Below are 21,102 nucleotides of genomic sequence, written 5' to 3'. Positions count from 1 at the left end.
TAATACCACCGTCTTTGTCGAATAATAGACAAGGATTGCAAAACCAAATTTGATCAAATACTGTCATTATAACGTGGACCTCACTATAGGCTTCTCTAGACATCTGTGTATGCAAATGAATAATCCACTTGTCAGCTGATTGATTATGAATAATTCTATAGTAATGGTTTACAAAACATCCCACGGCATGGATGCTTTTCGTGGATTAGCGTGAGTCTACTTTTTGCGGCGGGCATAAGGCCAGTTAGTCAAGACAAGACATGATCAGACACGTTTAGTCACAATACTTCACATAGCTGCTTATGACGCAACTCACACTGATTAGTCATTGCAATTAGACATGTCTTCATAAGCAACTATGTGAAGTATTGTGACTAAACGTGACTAGTCTTGTCTTGACTAATCGGTGTTTAGGTCTAACTGTTGGAGTGTTCTGATAGTTAACTGTTGTCTAACTAATAGATTAGTCATTAAACAATAAATAATAATTGGCGATTAAAAAATTTGAGAGAAAAACTCTTAATGTGAAAATCTGACAAAAAAACTTGAAATTTCAAACGATGTATATATAAACGATTATATATTTCCTTAAATATTATTCTTCCAATCATCGATGTTAAGTCTGATGTTTCTCCTCCAAATCAAAATATTTTGCAAACTAGCTTTGAAAACATGCAATTTTAGAGGAAGATACACTATTTTTTCGAAAATACAACCATTCCTTCCAAAGAAGAAATGTGTAACAGCATAGGCACCTCTAATAAAAGGCCCCGGCCTACTATATTGCAACGTCGCAGTGTTGTAGGCCTAGAATCTAATACATGATTGGTGAAAAAGATCAGCTGGTATTTTTTTAAATCTTTTTCACCAATCATGTATTCGATTCTAGGCCTACACAGTGACGTTGCAATATCGTAGGCCGGGGTCTTGTATTAGAGGTGCCTATGCTGTTACACATTTCTGTAATATGTATGATTATGGTAATGTATGTTCAACAATAAAAATTTGCCCAAAATAGTGTGTGAATTAAGTTATCATTTACATAACCTCTAGACTGTGTATTCCAAACTAAGGTTTAAAGCAGTTTTGGGCGAATGCCTGTTGTTTTTACCTGTATTGTATCTATTGTCTATGGATAAATGTTATCATAGAAATGATAAGACAATTTAGCAGTTACACTAGGCTACTGAAACGTTTTTACTGAATTTGTAATAATTTATTATCATCAATAAATGATAGAAGGAATATTAATAAATTTATAAAATTTAGGAGGAGAGCAGTTTTGGGCTGAGCCTGTTTCTATCTCCCATTTATATGATTTGTAATAATTGTATTAATAAATATTATAAACAGAAAACCCGAATCAATGTTTGTAAAAATCTTTGTATTTAACCGATGCTACTGTATAATCTACGAGGGTAAAGCTGTGTTTACATCAAAGTTATAAACAAAATGTTAATAACATAATCCTTATAGATTCTATTAGATTGAACATAACTTATCATACACATAATGAACATATGTTTTTGTCAAGTTCCGTTCAATCTAATAGAATCTATAAAGATTAAGTTTGGTGTAAACGTAGCTTGAATCAATTATTATCCGCAATGTAGGTATATTTCATTAGTGTTTACAACTGGGCTAGTTTGAAACAGCTATTTCAATTCCATCATCACTAGCAAGCTGTCAATTATCGCAGTTAGACTCAACTCACACTTACGCGACTCAGGTGGAGAAGAGACTGGACTCTAGTGGAGTGCATGTGTTTCCAAATGGTGACGACGCGGAGACTAGAATCGACTGGTCTGAGTGTCACCATTTGGAAACACATGCTCTCCACTAGAGTACAGTCTCTTCTCCACCTGAGTCACCTAAGTGTAAGTTGAGCCTAAGAGTGTAAGAAGGGCACAGTATGAGAGACTACCAGCGTCACATAGCTTCACCAAAAACAACTACTAGGACTATCGGCTTCAGTTAACACTCACATTTGCAACATAGACACCCTATACACTGTCTATTATTAGTGTGTTGTTGGGAGTGTAAGAGTGTAAGAAGGGCACAGTATGAGAGACGACCAGCGTCACATAGCTTCACCAAAAACAACTACTAGGACTATCGGCTTCAGTTAACACTCACATTTGCAACATAGACACCCTATACACTGTCTATTATTAGTGTGTTGTTGGGAGTGTAAGAGTGTAAGAAGGGCACAGTATGAGAGACGACCAGCGTCACATAGCTTCACCAAAAACAACTACTAGATCTATCGGCTTCAGTTAACAATTTGTCAATTTATTGTGAGTTGAGCCAAACAGTGCTACCAACATGAACAGAAATACGGATAATAACTGACTCACCCTCGTATGATTTTGCATCTATACTATACAAATTTTACAACACAATTTAGATCAAAACTAAGTTTACAAGAGTCCTCCACAAATACAGCCCTGCGGAACTCCACAGCTTCTTTCTCAACTAAAAATTTCAAGTCCTTCGCCCCAAACACAATAATTATCAAGTCCTTCCACCAACGGTCACCCATCCACCATCAACACGGCCTGAGCGTGACGAGTGGTGAGTTTGGATGTCCAGTCTGCTCTGGGATATCTGGATGTTCTCGTAGCTGAACGTTTGTCAGTCCATCTAGTTCTCCACCAGTCTGCTCCTGGTAAACTTCTATGATGTCGTCATTAGTCATTTCTAATTGCTTGGGCGTGTCTTCATCACTGATACGCCTCCCATCAAACAGGAACCTTAGTGAAGATGCTGGGACCGCCTGCAAAATTAGAGTTTAGTTTAGTTTAATTTTCGTCATATAACACTACAGAATTAAGGAAAGCTTGGTAGTATATGACACGACAAAAATATTGAGTACAGTACTCAAAAAAAGTAATTGACCGAGCGAAGTGAGGTCTAAGATCCAAGTCGACGGTTTGGCATTTCTCTTAATGTTTAAATGTTTATATGTTGCGCATTTACGGCGAAGCGCGGTAATAGATTTTCATGAAATTTGACAGGTATGTTCCTTTTTTAATTGCGCGTCAACGTATATACAAGGTTTTTGGAAATTTTGCATTTCAAGGATGATATAAAAGGAAAAAGGAGCCTCGTTCATACGCCAATATTAGAGTAAAAGTCAGACTATAGAATTATTCATCATAAATCAGCTGACAAGTGACTACACAGATGTATGGAGAAGCCAGTCTATTGCTGTATTTCCATAAGGTCTATAGTTTCAATCAGGTACTTGTGGATGAGAATACTGCGTGAGGTCTACTGTTCACAGAACTATTAGTATAACACTACAGAATGAAGCAAAGCTTGGTAGTATATGACACGACAAAAATATTGAGTACAGTACTCAAAAAAAGTAATAATAAAGAGAGAATAAGAAGAAAATTAGAACATACAAACGAGTTAAGAATATGCTTGCAAAAAAATGTTTACACGCGCCAACAGTTGAAGCTTTCCTCAAAACTGTACGGAGATGCATCGATCAATTTAGCTTTTATTGCATTCTTAAACCTTTCTGATCAGATTAGAAAGTGGAATCTGAAAAATATTCTTTTATTGATTCATACAAAACGATACGGTACATCATCAAAGTGATGGGGAGAGAAAAAAGGTAGCCTTGTGCTATTCCTCTCCCAATTCAGATAAGGTTACACATAGCCCGAAATAGGTCAAGTCTTGTAGTTGTTCACTTCACAACATTTATTGATTTTAATTCTTTAATTGATTCGAATACAATAAGTACGGTACATCATCAAAATGATAGGGATAGAAAAAATAAGGAAACCTTGTACTATTCCTCTCCCAAATTTAGATAAGGTTACACATAGTCCGAAATAGGTCAAGTCTTGTAGTTGTTCATTTCACAAAATTTTCAGTCCTATCATTTTCACAAAGTATATTTTTTAAATTATTGGTTGATATTCGGTTGAAATGCGCATTGAATTGGGATGATTCCAAGGCCCGCCGCAAAGTAGACTCCACGAAAAGCAACCCACACCGTGGGATGTTTTGTAAAGCATTGCTATAGAATTATTCATAATCAATCAGCTGACAAGTTGATTATTCATTGCATGCATTACAGATGTCTGGAGAAGCCTATAGTGAGGTCCACGTTATAATGACAGTATTTGATCAACTTTGGTTTTACTATCCTTGTCTATCATTCGACTAAGCCGGTAGTACTATCCTTTTCTTGGTCCACAACGTTGCCAATTATGTTTTTGACAGTGTAGAAATATGATTAATTAATGCAGAGAATCGGCATCGCTATTCTTCTATCGTCATCCACTGTCATTATAACGTGGACCTCACTATAGCAATGGTTTACAAAACATCCCACAGCGTGGGTTGTTTTTCGTGGATTAGCGTGGGTCTACTTTGCGGCGGGCCTAAGGGATCAACTGTCAAAGTATCAACTGTTGACTTCAAGATTCTAGATATTTTGGTAATATATCAAACATAGTATTGTATGATCTTTGCATATTTGTTGATTTATATAATAGAGAAAAGATAGCAAAACAAGATATGCCATGGTTTGTAGAATTCATTCAAAGTTTGAAGTAATGTATCAAATCATGATGTTGTGTATCAAGTTGAGATCATACTGTATCATGTGTGTTGATATTGTATCATTAAATGCGCATTGAATTCGGATAGTATAATATTGTGTTGTATCATACATAGAAGATACCATAAGAAGATATGCCATGGTTTGTTGAATTCATTCAAAGTTTGCAAGTTTTGTATCAAATTATGGTGTTGTGTATCAAGTTAAGATGAAACTGTATCATATTGTGTTGATACTGTATCATTTGTAGTTATATGTCATAGTATAGGGCGTTTATGTTGCAAATGTGAGTGTTAACTGAAGCCGATAGTCCTAGTAGTTGTTTTTGGTGAAGCTATGTGACGCTGGTAGTCTCTCATACTGTGCCCTTCTTACACTCTTACACTCCCAACAACACACTAATAATAGACAGTGTATAGGGTGTCTATGTTGCAAATGTGAGTGTTAACTGAAGCCGATAGTCCTAGTAGTTGTTTTTGGTGAAGCTATGTGACGCTGGTAGTCTCTCATACTGTGCCCTTCTTACACTCTTACACTCCCAACAACACACTAATAATAGACAGTGTATAGGGTGTCTATGTTGCAAATGTGAGTGTTAACTGAAGCCGATAGTCCTAGTAGTTGTTTTTGGTGAAGCTATGTGACGCTGGTAGTCTCTCATACTGTGCCCTTCTTACACTCTTACACTCCAACAACACACTAATAATAGACAGTGTATAGGGTGTCTATGTTGCAAATGTGAGTGTTAACTGAAGCCGATAGTCCTAGTAGTTGTTTTTGGTGAAGCTATGTGACGCTGGTAGTCTCTCATACTGTGCCCTTCTTACACTCCCAACAACACACTAATAATAGACAGTAGTCGACAGTAATCGGAGGAGAAATTTGCAACATAAACGACCTTTACCATGAGATATCTTCTCATGCTATCTTTTCTCTAAGGAATTACCTTTTGCTATTTACTTCTTCGGTCAATTTTTACAATAGTGGAAGTCCTTAGACTCAACTCACACTTGGGCGACTCAGGTGGAGAAGAGACTGGACTCTAGTGGAGAGCATGTGTTTCCAAATGGTGACACTCAGACCAGTCGATTCTAGTCTGAGCGACGTCACCATTTTAAAACACATGCTCTCCACTAGAGTCCAGTCTCTTCTCCACCTGAGTCGCCAAGGTGTGAGTTGAGCCAAAGTTCTATTTATAGTAGTTTTCAGTGATTATTCGAATCAATTATTATTATGTTTAGAAAAAACTCACCACTCGATCGCTGTATGATTTTTTGAGTTTCCCCATTTGCGTAGTCATCTTCACTCTGAAATGTATTTCGTTGGAGTCCTGAAAACAAATAATACAAGTTTGAAATAAATAAAAAAACTAGTTCTGAGTCATTGTAAATTTATTACTACAGTGAGATTCATTGCAAACTAAATAAAAAAATAAATGTTTATTTCCCCCAAAAAAAACTTTTGAAAAATCAGATGATATTGAAGATGATTATATCAGATGAAATTTAGATGATACTGCACTATATTGTAGTGATAATGTATCATGTTGTGTTGATACTGTATCATGTTGAGGTTGTTCTTGTTCTATAGTGAGGTCCACGTTATAATGGCAGTATTTGATTAGCATTGGTGTTGCTATCCTTGTCTATCATTCCACGAAAACGACTACATCAATTAAAGAAAATATTAGATACATTTCAATTAAATATAATAGTTAGTTACAATAAAAATTTCTTATAAAGTGTCCTCTACATGTTAAGTGTATTCTGTGTGGAAATTGACCTACTCCACTATGGCCTACCATTTTCTAGAGTAGATTACTGTCGCCAATAAGGTCTTCTCACACCTATAGTTAGGTCCACGTTATAATGGCAGTGTTTGATTAACATTGGTGTTTCTATCCTTGTCTATCATTCCACAAAGCTGATAGCAAATGTATCAAATCATAGTGTTGTGTATCAAGTTGAGATGATACTGTATCATATTGTGTTGATACTGTATCATGTTGTGGTTGTTCTTGTTCTATAGTTAGGTCCACGTTATAATGGCAGTGTTTGATTAACATTGGTGTTTCTATCCTTGTCTATCATTCCACAAAGCAGATAGCGAATGTATCAAATCATAGTGATGTGTATCAAGTTGAGATGATACTGTATCATATTGTGTTGATACTGTATCATGTTGTGGTTGTTCTTGTTCTATAGTGAGGTCCACGTTATAATGGCAGTATTTAATTAACATTGGTGTTGCTATCCTTGTATATCATTCCACAAAGCTGATAGCGAATGTATCAAATCATAGTGTTGTTTATCAAGTTGAGATGATACTGTATCATATTGTGTTGATACTGTATCATGTTGTGGCTGTTCTTGTTCTATAGTGAGCTCTACGTTATAATGGCAGTATTTGATTAACATTGGTGTTGCTATCCTTGTCTATCATTCCACAAAGCTGATAGCGAATGCATCAAATCATAGTGTTGTGTATCAAGTTGAGATGATACTGTATCATATTGTGTTGATACTGTATCGTGTTGTGGTTGTTTTTATTCTATAGTGAGGTCCACGTTATAATGGCAGTATTTTATTAACATTGGTGTTGCTATGCTTGTCTATCAATCAACAAAGCGGATAGCGAATGTATCAAAACATAGTGTTGTGTATCAAGTTGAGATGATACTGTATCATATTGTGGTGATACTGTATCATGTTGTGGTTGTTCTTGTTCTAAAGTGAGGTCCACGTTATAATGGCAGTATTTGATCAACATTGGTGTTGCTATCCTTGTCTATCATTCGACAACCACATGGTGCTATCCTCTACCACCTTCGCACTGCTTCCAGATCGTCCAAAATAATCAATCACATTTTATTCTTCAAGAACACATACTTTTCAATGATCGAATATTAAACTCTCATGATTAAAATTACTACATATTTTGTTAATTTATTATATTCATAGTTTGAAAAACGATCTGGGAGCAGTGCGGAGGTGATAGAGGATGATAGCGCTATCTGCTTTATCTGCAGATAGACAAGGATAGCAACACCAATGTTAATCAAATACTGCCATTATAATGTGGACCTCACTATAGAACAAGAACAACTACAATATGATACAGTATCATCTCAACTTGATACACAACACTATGATTTTATATCTGCTTTGTGGAATGATAAACAAGGATAGCAACACCAATGTTAATAGAATACTATCATTATAACGTGGACCTCACAATATAATATCAAAGAATTTCATAGAATATTTCAATTTTTATCCATTTAATATCTATCTATTTTTATACATTAAATATATTTTTATCTTCAAACATCTTGCGACTTTCTTTGTTTTAGATTATTTCATACTGTCTACATGACTCTATTGAAATAAAGACTACTGTTACGGATGGACACGTCGAGTCGTCGGTCCTGGCTGCTCAACTACATTGGTGAAAACGTATGTGAGGCCCTGAATTGATCAGGTGCGACCTGAAAACTCTGACACCAGACCTGAGCCAGTCAGGTCACTGGATATATATATTATATATCATTTTCAAGGAGTATAGACAGGTTAGTACCGAATGGTATATTGATATAGTGAGGACTACGTTATAATGGCAGTGGAGAAAGATAGGACAATAACGTTGCCGATCCTCTGTCTTGTCAATGCCTTCTATAGACGGTAGCTGATACAGGTTCATTGATGTAATATTAATTGTTCATTCTCGTTTAAAAAAAAATATTGGGGCACCGAGTTTCGGTGATAAAAATTTTAACTTTAATCAAAGTTAATTTTCTTGATAAAAATTAAATTATTTTGCAATTAATTTATAAATTTTTCTTCTATTAAAGAGGGTAATAGCCATAGAAACTTTGAGCTTTTAAATGATTGAATATCGAGGCACCCAGCTTCGCTCGTTATTTTTATTTATTGATAAAACAGAACACAATTCTCTAAAATGACCGTGTTTGTATTTCACAGCTGGCTATATGATTGTCATCTTATGAATTTCGGGGATGCGATATTTTGATTTTTCACATACTCACTCGCTCACTCACTTTTTTACTATCCACAGCTGTTTCAGCCAAGGATGAATTATCCTTTTATTGTCGTTCAACGAGTTTTCTCAAGGATGAGACCTAGTGCAATCGAAACTTTATATCATAAACCTACTATGTTCCAAATTTCGTGAAAATCGTTAGAGCCGTTTTCGAGATCCGTTAAACATAAATAACCAGATATAAAAATAACCAGATTTATAAATACATAAATTGCTCGCTTAATATAATAGGATAATTATATTTTATTAAGCAAGAAATTATATATTTCCTACAGTTACGTTGAAAAGTGGCCATTGCTGCACTGATTACAGAACGCAAAGAATCACTTTTCCGCTCTAGTGCGGGAAAAGTTTTTCCTGCACTCCAGATTTGCAACATGGCAACGCAAAATAGTTAGTAGGTTATTATGGAGCACCAGTGCAGCAAAATCAAAATTAAGTTGGTAACTGTGACTGGTGCACGTTATAGAATCTTAATGGGGTGGATGACAGCAGTTGACAGCACACAGCCATTCAAACACACAATCATACTACATTCTATTTTATTTATTAATAATAAAATTACACAGATTTACATTTGATGGATTTCAGGCAATTTTACCCATAATTACCCACTTTTCATATTCAATGGTAACTGTAGAAAAAACTTAATGTAAAATACGTGCGCAAAGTTCCTCTGCTGCACTCAAGAAACCATTCCGCCCTCACCTACGGCTCGGGCGTAAACGTTTCTTTCGGTGCAGCAAACTGTCACTTTGCGCACTAGTTGCACAAATAACTATTTCAATAATTTCATAATTTTTTGTTTATTAATAATTAATTCTACATTGTTAAAAGACAATCCGGCAACAGAGCAGAGTGAGAAAAGATAGCACTATCTGCTTTGTGGAATGATAGACAAGGATAGCAATACAATTGCTAATCATACACTGCCATTATAACGTGGACATCAGTATAATTAAATTATGTATCACAATATTATTAAACTTATCAATTTTTCAAGTTTTATACATTTGTTGAACGAGCGTAGTGAGTTCTTACTGAAGACTAGAGCCTTGAATTGTTATTAGTTTGTGGGTTTGTTCGCCGATTTTATTCGAGTAGCAGGTAACTCTTGTTCTACAAGGGTCTAATTAAAAACTTGACAAACTGAAAACTTGACCTACTGAAATCCTGAAGAATTCAAAAAGGCCTGTAACCATCCTCGGTGTATTGAGAATCCATATGCAAAATATCAAGTTAATGAGTTGAGTAGTTGAGACGGGATGATGCGTCATTCGTGAATTTCCTATCCCCTACGTGTATAAGCCAGTTATTTCCTTTATTATAGTAGCCTATAGATATTATAGATTGCTTTCAACTTTTAATGTTTGTATGATAATGCTATTGATCCTACAAGTGTGGGTAAAGGATGAAGAAGAAGAAGGTATAATGTATAACTTCAAACAATCATCTTCAATTTTAAACACATATTGTTTGAAGCATTATACAGATTGAGATTGGCCAACGAAATTGACTCACTCCTTTGTCCTTTTGGCTAAAGTGCACGTCCAGTGCCAACATACCTGTCATAAAAGTTTTGGTTAGGATCGATTTAGTATGTTATTTTGAGCACAAAAATTAAAACGGCGGTCACTATTGTTTTAAAAATAAACTAAGTTCAAAGTAGCACAACTTGACATGCATTTAACCTATAAGTAGCTAAGGTTAGGAAAAGCTTTAGGTTAGGAAAGCTTAGGTTAGGAAAAGCTTTGGGTTAGGAAAACTCAGATTAGGAATATCATAATTTGATGATTTCAATAATCAAAATGACTGTTACTCATAGGTTAAATGCATGTAAGATTGTGCTACTTTCACTTTGAACTTAGTTTATTTTAAAAACAATAGTGGCCACCGTTTAATTTTTTTGATTTTGTGCTCAAAATAACATATTAAATCGATCCCAACCAAAAATTTAATGACAGGTATGTTGGCACTGGACGTGCACTTACACCGTCCTTTTTGATGAGATAACATTGAAAGTGGAGAAGAAAAAAATGTAGTGACTTAGCTGACTCCTGATTTTATTTTGGGAGTTATCAAAGAGACAGTCTGTCCTAAATTCGCAGACTCGTAATTTCAATATTATAGAAATGTCCACGTTATAATGGCAGTGTTTAATTAGCAAGGGCATTGCTATCCTTGTCTATTATTCAACAAAGCTGATAGCGCTATGTTTTTCTCGTTTTGCACTGTTGCCAGATCGTCTTTCAACAATGTAGAATCTATATTTAATCTTAATTGAGCTATGTAAATTGATTATGAGATTATTGAAAAATCTAATTTCTTGCTTAATAAAATATAATTGATTATTTTGAACGAGAATGAACAGTTAATATTACATCAATAAACCTGTATCAGCTATCGTCTAAAGAAGGCATTGACAAGACAGAGGATCGGCTACATTGTTTTCCTATCTTTCTTCACTGTCATAATAACATAAACCTCATTATAGTAAACTAAATTTAAAAGAAATTTGTAGTCAGAATGTAAAATTCTCAAAGAGTTTTCAGGCCTATTACAAATTAAAATGAGAATTTTAGTGATATTTACTCAATTCTGTCAGACAATAATGACTGTTTGAAGTGAAAGTTACGGTAGTTTAGTTATTTTTGCATTTGATGATTCATGATCATGTAACGGTTTATTATTTGAGTTATGAATCATGGTAACATAGACGTAATGCACCCAAACCTGAACTCAAAATGCAAGTGGACTTAAATAAAATTCTCATCAACAAGAATTATTTAAACCAAAAAAAGCAAAGTTTCATTGATGGAAACGTGGTATTTTTAATAGAAATACCCAATCAATAAATTGTACTTTCAAAAATAACAACCTAACCTCAAAATTAACATGCAAGTGATTGATAATTTCTACGAAATCTTCAATAAAATGACATAAACTTGTGACAAAACTTTCAAAAATTGATTAGTTATAAATCAGATAATCAAATTTTGAAGTAAATCCTTGAGTTAACTTTGAATTTTCATTCAAAATGGAAATTAACAGCAGCATGACTTGAAAAGTTAGGTTAACTTTGTTGGGTTTTAAAGACAAATTGATCGGTAATTGGAGAACAACACATATATTTCTTGAAATTTGGTTGGAGAATTGGATTCTTAAAATTTAAAAAAATAATACTTACATTTCCAACTACTTTTAATTTTATATATTCTGAATTTGCGTCACCAGAGTCAGATGGTTTATCTGAGGTTGATGGTGTTTCCTGAAAAAAATAACATAAGTTTATTAAATTTCACATTTTAAAAATTATAAATAATACACTAATTATTGTACAAATTGTGTGTTATATACTTACTGAAGTAGACGCATTTGCATCAGCCATTATTGGTCATAAAATTAGCCGAAACCAAAAACAACTTGAAGTCAATATTTTTAGCAGTTACAGTTTTCAATATGGCGCCAATTGAATGGGATTACTTCCCGCATGAGCACTACAAAACTGTACTAACTATCCTGAAAAATTCGGACTTGTGAAGACGTTAGGAAAGTTGATTATTTGAATGACAGTTGTACTAACCATTCTAAAACACAGGGTTAACGTTTTTGAAATGTACTTTGAATACAAAGAACAAGATGAAGAAGAACTCAAAACTATGTAAGGATTTACTAGTATTCAAGATCAAATTTAAACTGGAAATGTGTGAAATAAATTGAAATTTCTTGGTAGTTCTTCAAATAAGTACTAAATAAGAGTTGGCTCCTTGATTTAAAAGTATAACCAGTTTGTTGACAGTTGTAAACTAAGTTTCCATGGTTATGGAGGGGAGAATTCTGGGTGTTTGTACTAGCTGTTCTATAAAATTATCACAAATAGTTGACAACTATTGATTTGCGAGGGTTGGTAACGGTTTTAAGATGTCAATAGCCTTGATTCCTTTGAAATTAAGATGAACAATTTTGTAAAATTGATAAGGAAATTAAAAAAAAACAATTATCTTGTTCATTCTTATCAGAAGAAACACATTTTTGTTTTTAAGGTTGATTCTGATGAGTAAAGATTGTGTAATAAATAATACGAATTACTCCAACACCTATCAAATTTGTAGGTGCATTCAATTTTTCTCTCCCAACCCATGTTAATTATTATGTTTAACCTTCTACCAGCAATTCAAAATTGTTCAAATTGATATTCTTCCAGATAAAATATATAATACAAATAATCTAATAATTTTTTCTGTCATCTAATTCATCAAAACTTGGAAAGACTGGTAAAAGTTTTCTGATTACCGGCAAGTTATCAGTTACTTTTCTGTAATGTTGGTACTACAATTTCATTCGCCTACTACCAACTTTTCATCTGTTTCAAAGTCAGTTTTTTTTATTTCTTATACTGTTGATACTATTTCATTTATTTATCTAATAACATAACTTATTCATATCATAAAACTCAAAAACTAAATAAAATATTAAGAACTGCAATATTTTTTCAACTTCAACAGTTGGTACTACTCAAACATCTGTTCATCTGTCGTAAATCGTAATTTCACGATTTCATTGAGTAAATGAAAACATGGAAGTTGCTATCTTCATATTATTAAAAAATGAAATCTAATTTAATTATATTCAATATTGACGTAAAGTGTGCAGTTTCAGTGAATCCCTCACTATTTGAAAGTGAAGTTTGTTTGTAAGTGTAGAAAGTTCTTTTCAACTTTTGTAAGTTAGTTCTTATACAGAGAATACAGTCGGCAGCTAAATAGATTAGGCTAGGTTTGGTGAAATTAGTCATAAGTCTATTGTGATAAACTACAAGGAAAAACAATCAATAGTTTCCAAGCCATGCCAGAAATAATGAACTTTTATTTATCTCCAGTTAAATCACAACTCACATTGCAGCTGAAACAGTAAATAGCAAGATATAGATGGCTATATTTTGTGAATTGAAACGTAATTTCTAACCTAAATTTTGTGAGTGGAGATTAGAACTCTTCAAAAACCACATCAATCTGCATAAACTGTAGTAGGTAATAATATCTTTGCAAGAACTATTTCCATGTGCTAAAACGACAAATTTGGGTACAAAACTTTGAAGAAAAACGACATAACCTAAAATTTTTCGACAACACTTCAATCATCCTCAGATTTCGAGACAAAACTTGAATTGTCGTTCAAAAATTACCCTCAAATTTCTGGACAATCTTCAATTATCGTTCAAAAACTACTTAACCCAACCATTTCTCAATCCAACTTCGATTTTCAATAGAAAATCATACATCAAATCTTCGGACAACCCTCAGTTTTTAACAAAAAGCCACGACAAAAACTTAAATTTACATACAAACTTTGAAATCCTCCAAGTTTTTGGACTAAACTTCAATCTTCGTTCAAAAACCACCTAAATCTCCGGACAAACTTTGAAGCTCCATTCAAAAACCACCCATCAAATTCCCGGACAACTTTGGAATATCGTCAAAAAAAAAAAACTGCCAACAAATTCCCAGACAAACTTCGAATCATCGGGCAAATCTTCAATTTTCATTCAAAAAGACACAAAAATATTTACAATTCTTGAATCAGCATTCAAAAAACTACAGTTCTCAGACCAACTTTGAAACCTATCAAATTTTTTGAATCATACATAATTCAGAAAACAAAGACAAAAACTACAGTTCTCAGAACAACTTTGAAACCTATCAAATTTTTTGAATCATCATTCAGAAAACAAGGACAAAAACTTCAGTTCTCAGACCAACTTTGAAACCTATCAAATTTCTGGACTAACTTTGAATTTATCTTCCAAAAGCCACCAAACATGACCTTCTCCGAATTCGTCGGTTGTACCTGCATCGCCTATGGACCCCTCCTTGCCATGTTTGTCTTCACCATTATGCAGGACCCCATACGAATCATCATCCTAATTGCTGCCGCTTTTTTCTGGCTAGTATCCCTTCTACTGTCATCCATCATCTGGTTCATACTTCCACTCAAAAACACTCTAATATTCGGTGTGATTCTATCAGTTCTATTCCAAGAGTTTTTCCGGTACTTGATATACAGATTACTACGTAAAGCTGAGGCTGGATTGAAGAAAGTAACCGTTCCTGATACTAATATAGAGATAACTAATAACAAACACGTGTTAGCGTATGTGGCCGGGTTGGGTTTTGGAACAATGAGTGGAGCCTTTGCATTGGTGAACGTACTAGCCGACATCTCAGGACCTGCTACCATGGGACTGAAAGGATCCTCAAGTTTGTTCACAGTGATCTCCGCCATCTTGACTTGTTGTTTCGTACTATTGCACACGTTCTGGGGGGTCATCTTCTTCAACGCAGTTGACACCAAAAACTACATCCATATTGGGTGGGTTTTGGGAAGCCATGTGCTAGTTTCATCAGTGACTCTGTTCAACGCGAAAATGTTGTATTTCTCGTCAGTGATACCGACAGTGCTCGTAATGGTGTGTTCTGGGTACATGGCGTTCAGAATTTGTGGCGGTACATTGAACCGGTGTAAAAGTGGGTTGGTTTGTGGGAGAGGTGCGGAGGAGCGGCGAGGTTCATCGTCGCCTACTACCTCCGTTACTTGATTTTTGGTGTAGATTGAGTGCGGTTTGGGATGAGATTCGTGGAGGAGCCCCGGGGTACTCCATTAATTATTGATATAATTGTAAAAATTGTGTGTATTTTGGGATGATATTAAATTTGTGGGGAGAGAGTTTGGAGTTTTTTACTTGATATTCTTGTAAAAAATTGTGAGAGTTTTGGGGTAAATTTGAGAAAAAGAATCGTTGGAGCCCTGGAGTACTCTGCTACTTGATATTAATGTAAAAATTGTGTGCGTTTTGGGATGAAATTTGTGGGGAGACGTGTTGGGGAGTCCCGGAGTACTGCGTTACTTGATATTAATGTAAAAATTGTGAGAGTTTTTGGGTAAATTCGAGAGAGAGAGAGTGAGATTGTGAGTGGCGGTTGAGTGTTGGGGTACTCCGTTATTTGATATTAATGTAAAAATTGTGAGCGTTTGGGCTATTCTGTACACTTTTTTATTATTTAAATTGGATAATCACATTTTATTCCCCATATCGTTCATAAATAAAAAGTAACATTTTTTGTAAATTCGATAACTTGTTTATTTTAACATTAATCGCGAAAACCGCATATTAGAACAAATCCAATGATATACTGAATGTATTAAAAAAAAAACTCCATGGAAAATTTGAAACAGTTTATGATCTGGAAAGAAAACAGAGTTTAACACTTCAACAACCCATAACTCGCTTATTGGACCACTTAAAAATTTCATTTGCCACTTTTTCTCACTCTTATAATGATCTTAACAAGTATATTGAAAAAGATTATCCAATTTAAATAAATATAAAAAGGAGTACCGGACAGCCGTAATGTGAGAATTGGGACCGTTTCGGGGGGGTAAATTTGAGAAAGGGAAACGGTGGAGCCCAGGGGTACTCTATTACTTGATAGTAATGTAAATGATATTAAATTTGTGAGCGTTCTGGGCTAAATTTGTGTAGTGAGTGTTTTGATATTTTTGTTTGTAATCAAGGTATATTTAATGAGATTCACGCTATAAAGTCAGTGAAAATGATAGAACTACAGAGTTGCCGATTCTCTGTTACCACCGCCTTCTATAGTAGATAGCTGTGATTCAAGTCATCCCCCTATATCTGATCTAATATCAATAATAATTATTGTTAATTCTTGTAAAAAATGATCAATTCGTCATCCCCCTACATCTGATCTAATATCAATAATAATTATTGTTAATTCTTGTAAAAAATGATCAATTCCAAGTCAAGTAAATTTTATTTGTCAAGAAATTATATTATCATCACGGTATTTAATAATAAATTTACATCGTTGAGAAGAAATACCTTGTTAGTTCATTGTATTGTTTCATAGTCTACAAATTGGAAACGATGTGGAGTTTGAAAAGGATAGAGCTATCTGCTTTGTCTGCAGTTAGACAAGGATAGCAACACCAATGTTAATCAAATACTGCCATTATAACGTGGACATCACTATAGAACAAGAACAACCACAACATGATACAGTATCAACACAATATGATACAGTATCTTCTCAACTTAATACACAACACTATGATTTGATACATTTGCTATCTGCTTTGTGGAATGATAGACAAGGATAGCAACACCAACGTTGATCAAATACTGCCATTATAACGTGGACCTCACTATAGAACAAGAACAACCACAACATGATACAGTATCAACACAATATGATACAGTATCTTCTCAACTTAATACACAACACTATGATTTGATACATTCGCTATCTGCTTTGTGGACGACAGACAAGGATAGCAACACCACTGCTAATCAGGTGCTGACTTTATAACGTGGACCTCACTATAGAATCTGGTTGCAGAGCAATCAAACTGTGTTTGGCTAAGAAAGTTCTAGTGATTTACAAATCTCAGTACCCTTTTTTGCATTATTTTATCACAACGTTTCATTTTAGCATGTTGTTATAACATAATTAAAAAAGAAGGGTACTGAGATCTGTATTTCTATTTATATTACATGTAAAATAATAGTACTATGTTTCTATTTACAGTACATGTGCCCTAAACTGAAAAGAGACAGTTCTATAGTGAGGTCCACGTTATAATGGCAGTATATATAGATAGAAGAATAGCGATGCCGATTCTTTACATTAATTAATTATATTTCTACATTGTCAAAAACATAATTGGCGTCGTTTTGGACCTATAAAACGATAGTACCACCGGCTTTGTCGAATGATAGACAAGGATAGCAAAACCAAAGTTGATCAAATACTGTCATTATAACGTGGACCTCACTATAGAACAAGAATAACCACAACATGATACAGTATCAACACAATATGATACAGTATCATCTCAACTTGATACACAACACTATGATTTGGTACATTCGCTATCTGCTTTGTGGAATGATAGACAAGGATAGCAAAACCAAAGTTGATCAAATACTGTCATTATAACGTGGACCTCACTATAGAGATTGTTTATGAAAATGTGGCCCCTGATGTGTATTACCAAATTTGTAATGTTCCTTTAGATTTTCAACAATAATTTGATTTGAAATTTGTAGTGGAATCTGCTTTGGAAATTTTAAAATAATTGACTGTCATCTGTCATTAGTTTGATCCTCCCCCCCCCCACACAACCCAAAACAACAATAATTTGTAATTTAAAGCCGTGTCCAGACTGAACAAATCTTTGACAAACATGTTTGTTGAAACAGTTTGGGCAAATTTTATTATGTTCGACAAACAATGTTTGCCCGGGGCCAGTGTGGTTGGACGCGCCACCAAACAAAATATTTGTAGGTGAGGAGAACAGGTTTTATGTTTTACAGCTGTCAACTCTGAAAATGTTTGGGAAAACAGTAATTTTGGTTTGACAAACAATGATTGTCTAAACTTTTTAAAATGTTTGTCCCTGAGCTCCTCAACAAACGTGTTTGCCGAACATGTATGTTGTTCAGTGTAGACACGACTAAATAACTGATAATTTTCTTGTCAAATTTTATAGGAATAACCAACTTATATTTCTTGTTACAACAGGAAAAGACATTAATAAATTAATAAAATTAGTAGAAGTGATGGTGATGTTGTGAAATTTCTCCATAATAAGAAAACAAAGATATTGTCGAATTTCACTAGAAAAAACATTTTATCTTTGTTTAAAACAAATATCTTTGTTTTCTTATTATTTCTTATTAATAAATTAATAATACTGTACTCACTATAAATATTATAAATGTAAATCATCCCCAATAATAATTTATAAAAATATTGAGATGTGATTTTTGTAAGTTGCAACGGACTCTTATTTCAATATTATAGTGTACTTTTAAAGCTAGACTTTCACATATCAGTATCAGTAACCGGTAGAGTGGAAATATAATTCTCATGTATTCTTATGGGACCTTTCATACTAGCTCGGCCGGGATGGGTGTGAAACGTCCTATTAGAATGTATGGGAATTATATTCTCACTGATACTGGTTGGTATGTGGGAATCTGCCTAGATTTGCTTCAAACTGTGAGCATTGGTTGAATGTAAAGAATTGTACTGTGGAAATATAATTCTCATGTGTTCTTATGGGACCTTTCATACTAGCTCGGCCGGGCTGAGTGTGAAAAGTCCTATTAGAATATATGGGAATTATATTCTCACTATTGCTGATATGCGTGAATCCAACTAGATTTGCATCAAATGGAAAGAATTGAAGTTATTTTTACAGGGTGTTTCAGAAGTAGTGTCGAATATTTTGGGGTATTGTTCCTAGATGATAGGAGACTACAAATGTCGTATTTGGAGTGTCCAAAACTCAGCGGTTATCCTTATAGCTGCCATTTTGTTTTTTTCACTTAGGAATTTTTATCTCAAGAACAAAATGATGTATTGATCTGAAATTTGGCGTGAATTTTTATGCTATGAAGACTCAACTTTAAAAAATAAAACAAGAAAATTTCGATGTACATATTCAAAATGGCGGCCATTTAAAATTTTTGATTGCGAATTTCACGAGAACCGTTCACTTTACAGAAAATTTACAAGATACAAAAAAGTTGGCAAATTTTATCAAGATTAAGTAGTAAGGATACCTTACTTATTAAGATTGGTGAAAGACTAGCAGATAAATTAATTATTTTCGTATTACATGCATGATCACTTTTCACAACTTAAACATCAATATCATATTTTTAATTCCAATTGTTGACCGAGCGAAGTGAGGTCTAAGATTCAAGTCGACGGTTTGGCATTTCTCTTAATGTTTAAATGTTTTTATGTTGCGCATTTACGGCGAAACGCGGTAATAGATTTTCATGAAATTTGACAGGTATGTTCCTTCATAAATTGCGCGTCGTCGTATATACAAGGTTTTTGGAAATTTTGCATTTCAAGGATAATATAAAAGGAAAAGGGAGCCTTCTTCATACGCCAATATTGGAGTAAAAATCAGACTATAGAATTAATTATTCATCATAAATCAGCTGACAAGTGATTACACAGATGTGTGGAGAAGCCAGTCTATTGCTGTATTTCCATAAGGTCTATAGTTTCAATCAGGTACTTGTGGATGAGAATACTGCGTGAGGTCTACTGTTCACAGAACTACTAGTTAATTCCAATTTTGTATTTTAGATGAAGCTTTGAAACTCGGTATGGCTCCATACAACTGTTTTTCAGATGATGTTTTTCCAGACATACAACTGTTTTTCAGATGATCTTGTTTTTCTTGTAAAATTATGATTGTACGAAAAGAATTGATTTCTCTGTCATTCTTGAACCAATCTTAATGAATAAGGTATCCTTGAAATCTTGATAAAATTTCCCAACTTTTTTGTGTCTTGTAAATTTTCTGTAAAGTGAACGGTTCTCGTGAAATTCGCAATCAAAAATTTAAAATGCCCGCCATTTTGAAAATTTACATCGAACTTTTTTCATTTTATTTTTTAAAGCTGAGTCTTCATAGCATAGATATTCATGCCAAATTTTCAGATCAATACAATATCTCGTTCTTGAGATAAAAAATCCTAAGTGAAAAAAACAAAATGGCAGCTATAAGGATAACCGCTGAGTTTTGGATACTCCAAATACGACAGTTGTAGTCTCCTATCATCTAGAAACAATACCCTAAAATGTTCGACACTACTTATGATACACTCTGTATATGGAAGGCCGACTTGTTGAAGTAAATATCACTAAATATATATCTAATAGTAAAAAATGGTGTAGAATGAAACTGATGAATCTACACCAAGCAAGGCTATGTAAATAGAAATAACTTATTTTGTATTATGTTCTTTTTTAATATTGTATTGAACTAGTAATTAATAATAATTATTATTCGAATAAATCGCTTTTTTCTAATGAATGTTTGTTCGTTTTAATATTGAAAAATCTGGTGTGGCGCACTCACACAACTTTCCTTGCCGTTATGAAAATTGATCACTGACGCTAGTGTTCCCGCGCATCTCAAGTCTACTATTCAAATATTTGAGCCAGCTGGTGACAGGGCAATAACGCTGGAGACACACATGAGGTCTGCTATCTCTTCATAGTGAATGATTTAATAGAATCAACAATAATTTGCAATTGAATAATCACATTTTCTCGAATTTAAAGCTTATTTTCAATTTTAGGTGAAAATGTTACTGAACATTAATTGTAGAGATTTTCATGCTCAATCTACTCCACTTGATTTTTTTTGTTTCAATTGTATCTGAAGCCTGATAATTGGGAATCTATCTGCATTGATGGGGCGGAGCTCCTGAAATTTTTACAGATATGGGACTTGTGGCAGTTGATAGAGCTTATCGATGACTATTTTAGGTATGAATTTGATCAAAATCGTTGGAGCCGTTTCCGAGAAAATCACGAAAACCCCTGGTTTTGACAACATTTTAGCCGCCA

The 21,102-nt window shown here is 34.0% G+C and overlaps 2 protein-coding genes across 3 annotated transcripts; one reads left to right on the top strand and one right to left on the bottom strand.

The window, feature by feature from the left end:
• Positions 1–1,363: 1,363 nt before the first annotated feature.
• Positions 1,364–12,493, bottom strand: LOC120354236 (small ubiquitin-related modifier-like). 2 transcript variants are annotated; one of them, XM_039441067.1, is made up of 4 exons: positions 12,003–12,480; positions 11,829–11,909; positions 5,835–5,912; positions 1,364–2,776 (listed from the first exon to the last, which is right to left on the bottom strand). In XM_039441067.1, the coding sequence occupies exons 1-4, from the start codon at positions 12,027–12,029 to the stop codon at positions 2,549–2,551; spliced, it is 414 nt and encodes a 137-aa protein (XP_039297001.1). In that variant the 5' UTR covers positions 12,030–12,480; the 3' UTR covers positions 1,364–2,548. The 2 variants fall into 2 exon arrangements, with proteins under 2 accessions (XP_039297001.1, XP_039297003.1); XM_039441069.1 differs by having other exon boundaries at positions 2,272–2,776; positions 12,225–12,493.
• Positions 12,494–13,189: 696 nt separating this feature from the next.
• Positions 13,190–15,366, top strand: LOC111054676 (gamma-secretase subunit Aph-1). The gene has a single exon (XM_022341746.2). The coding sequence runs from the start codon at positions 14,460–14,462 to the stop codon at positions 15,234–15,236; it is 777 nt and encodes a 258-aa protein (XP_022197438.2). The 5' UTR covers positions 13,190–14,459; the 3' UTR covers positions 15,237–15,366.
• Positions 15,367–21,102: the final 5,736 nt, after the last annotated feature.

The sequence above is a fragment of the Nilaparvata lugens genome, chromosome 14 (assembly GCF_014356525.2).
Source record: "Nilaparvata lugens isolate BPH chromosome 14, ASM1435652v1, whole genome shotgun sequence".
NCBI classification, from domain to species: domain Eukaryota; kingdom Metazoa; phylum Arthropoda; class Insecta; order Hemiptera; family Delphacidae; genus Nilaparvata; species Nilaparvata lugens.
Note: the sequence above shows the minus strand (reverse complement) of the source record. Positions and strands in the feature narration are given on the sequence as shown.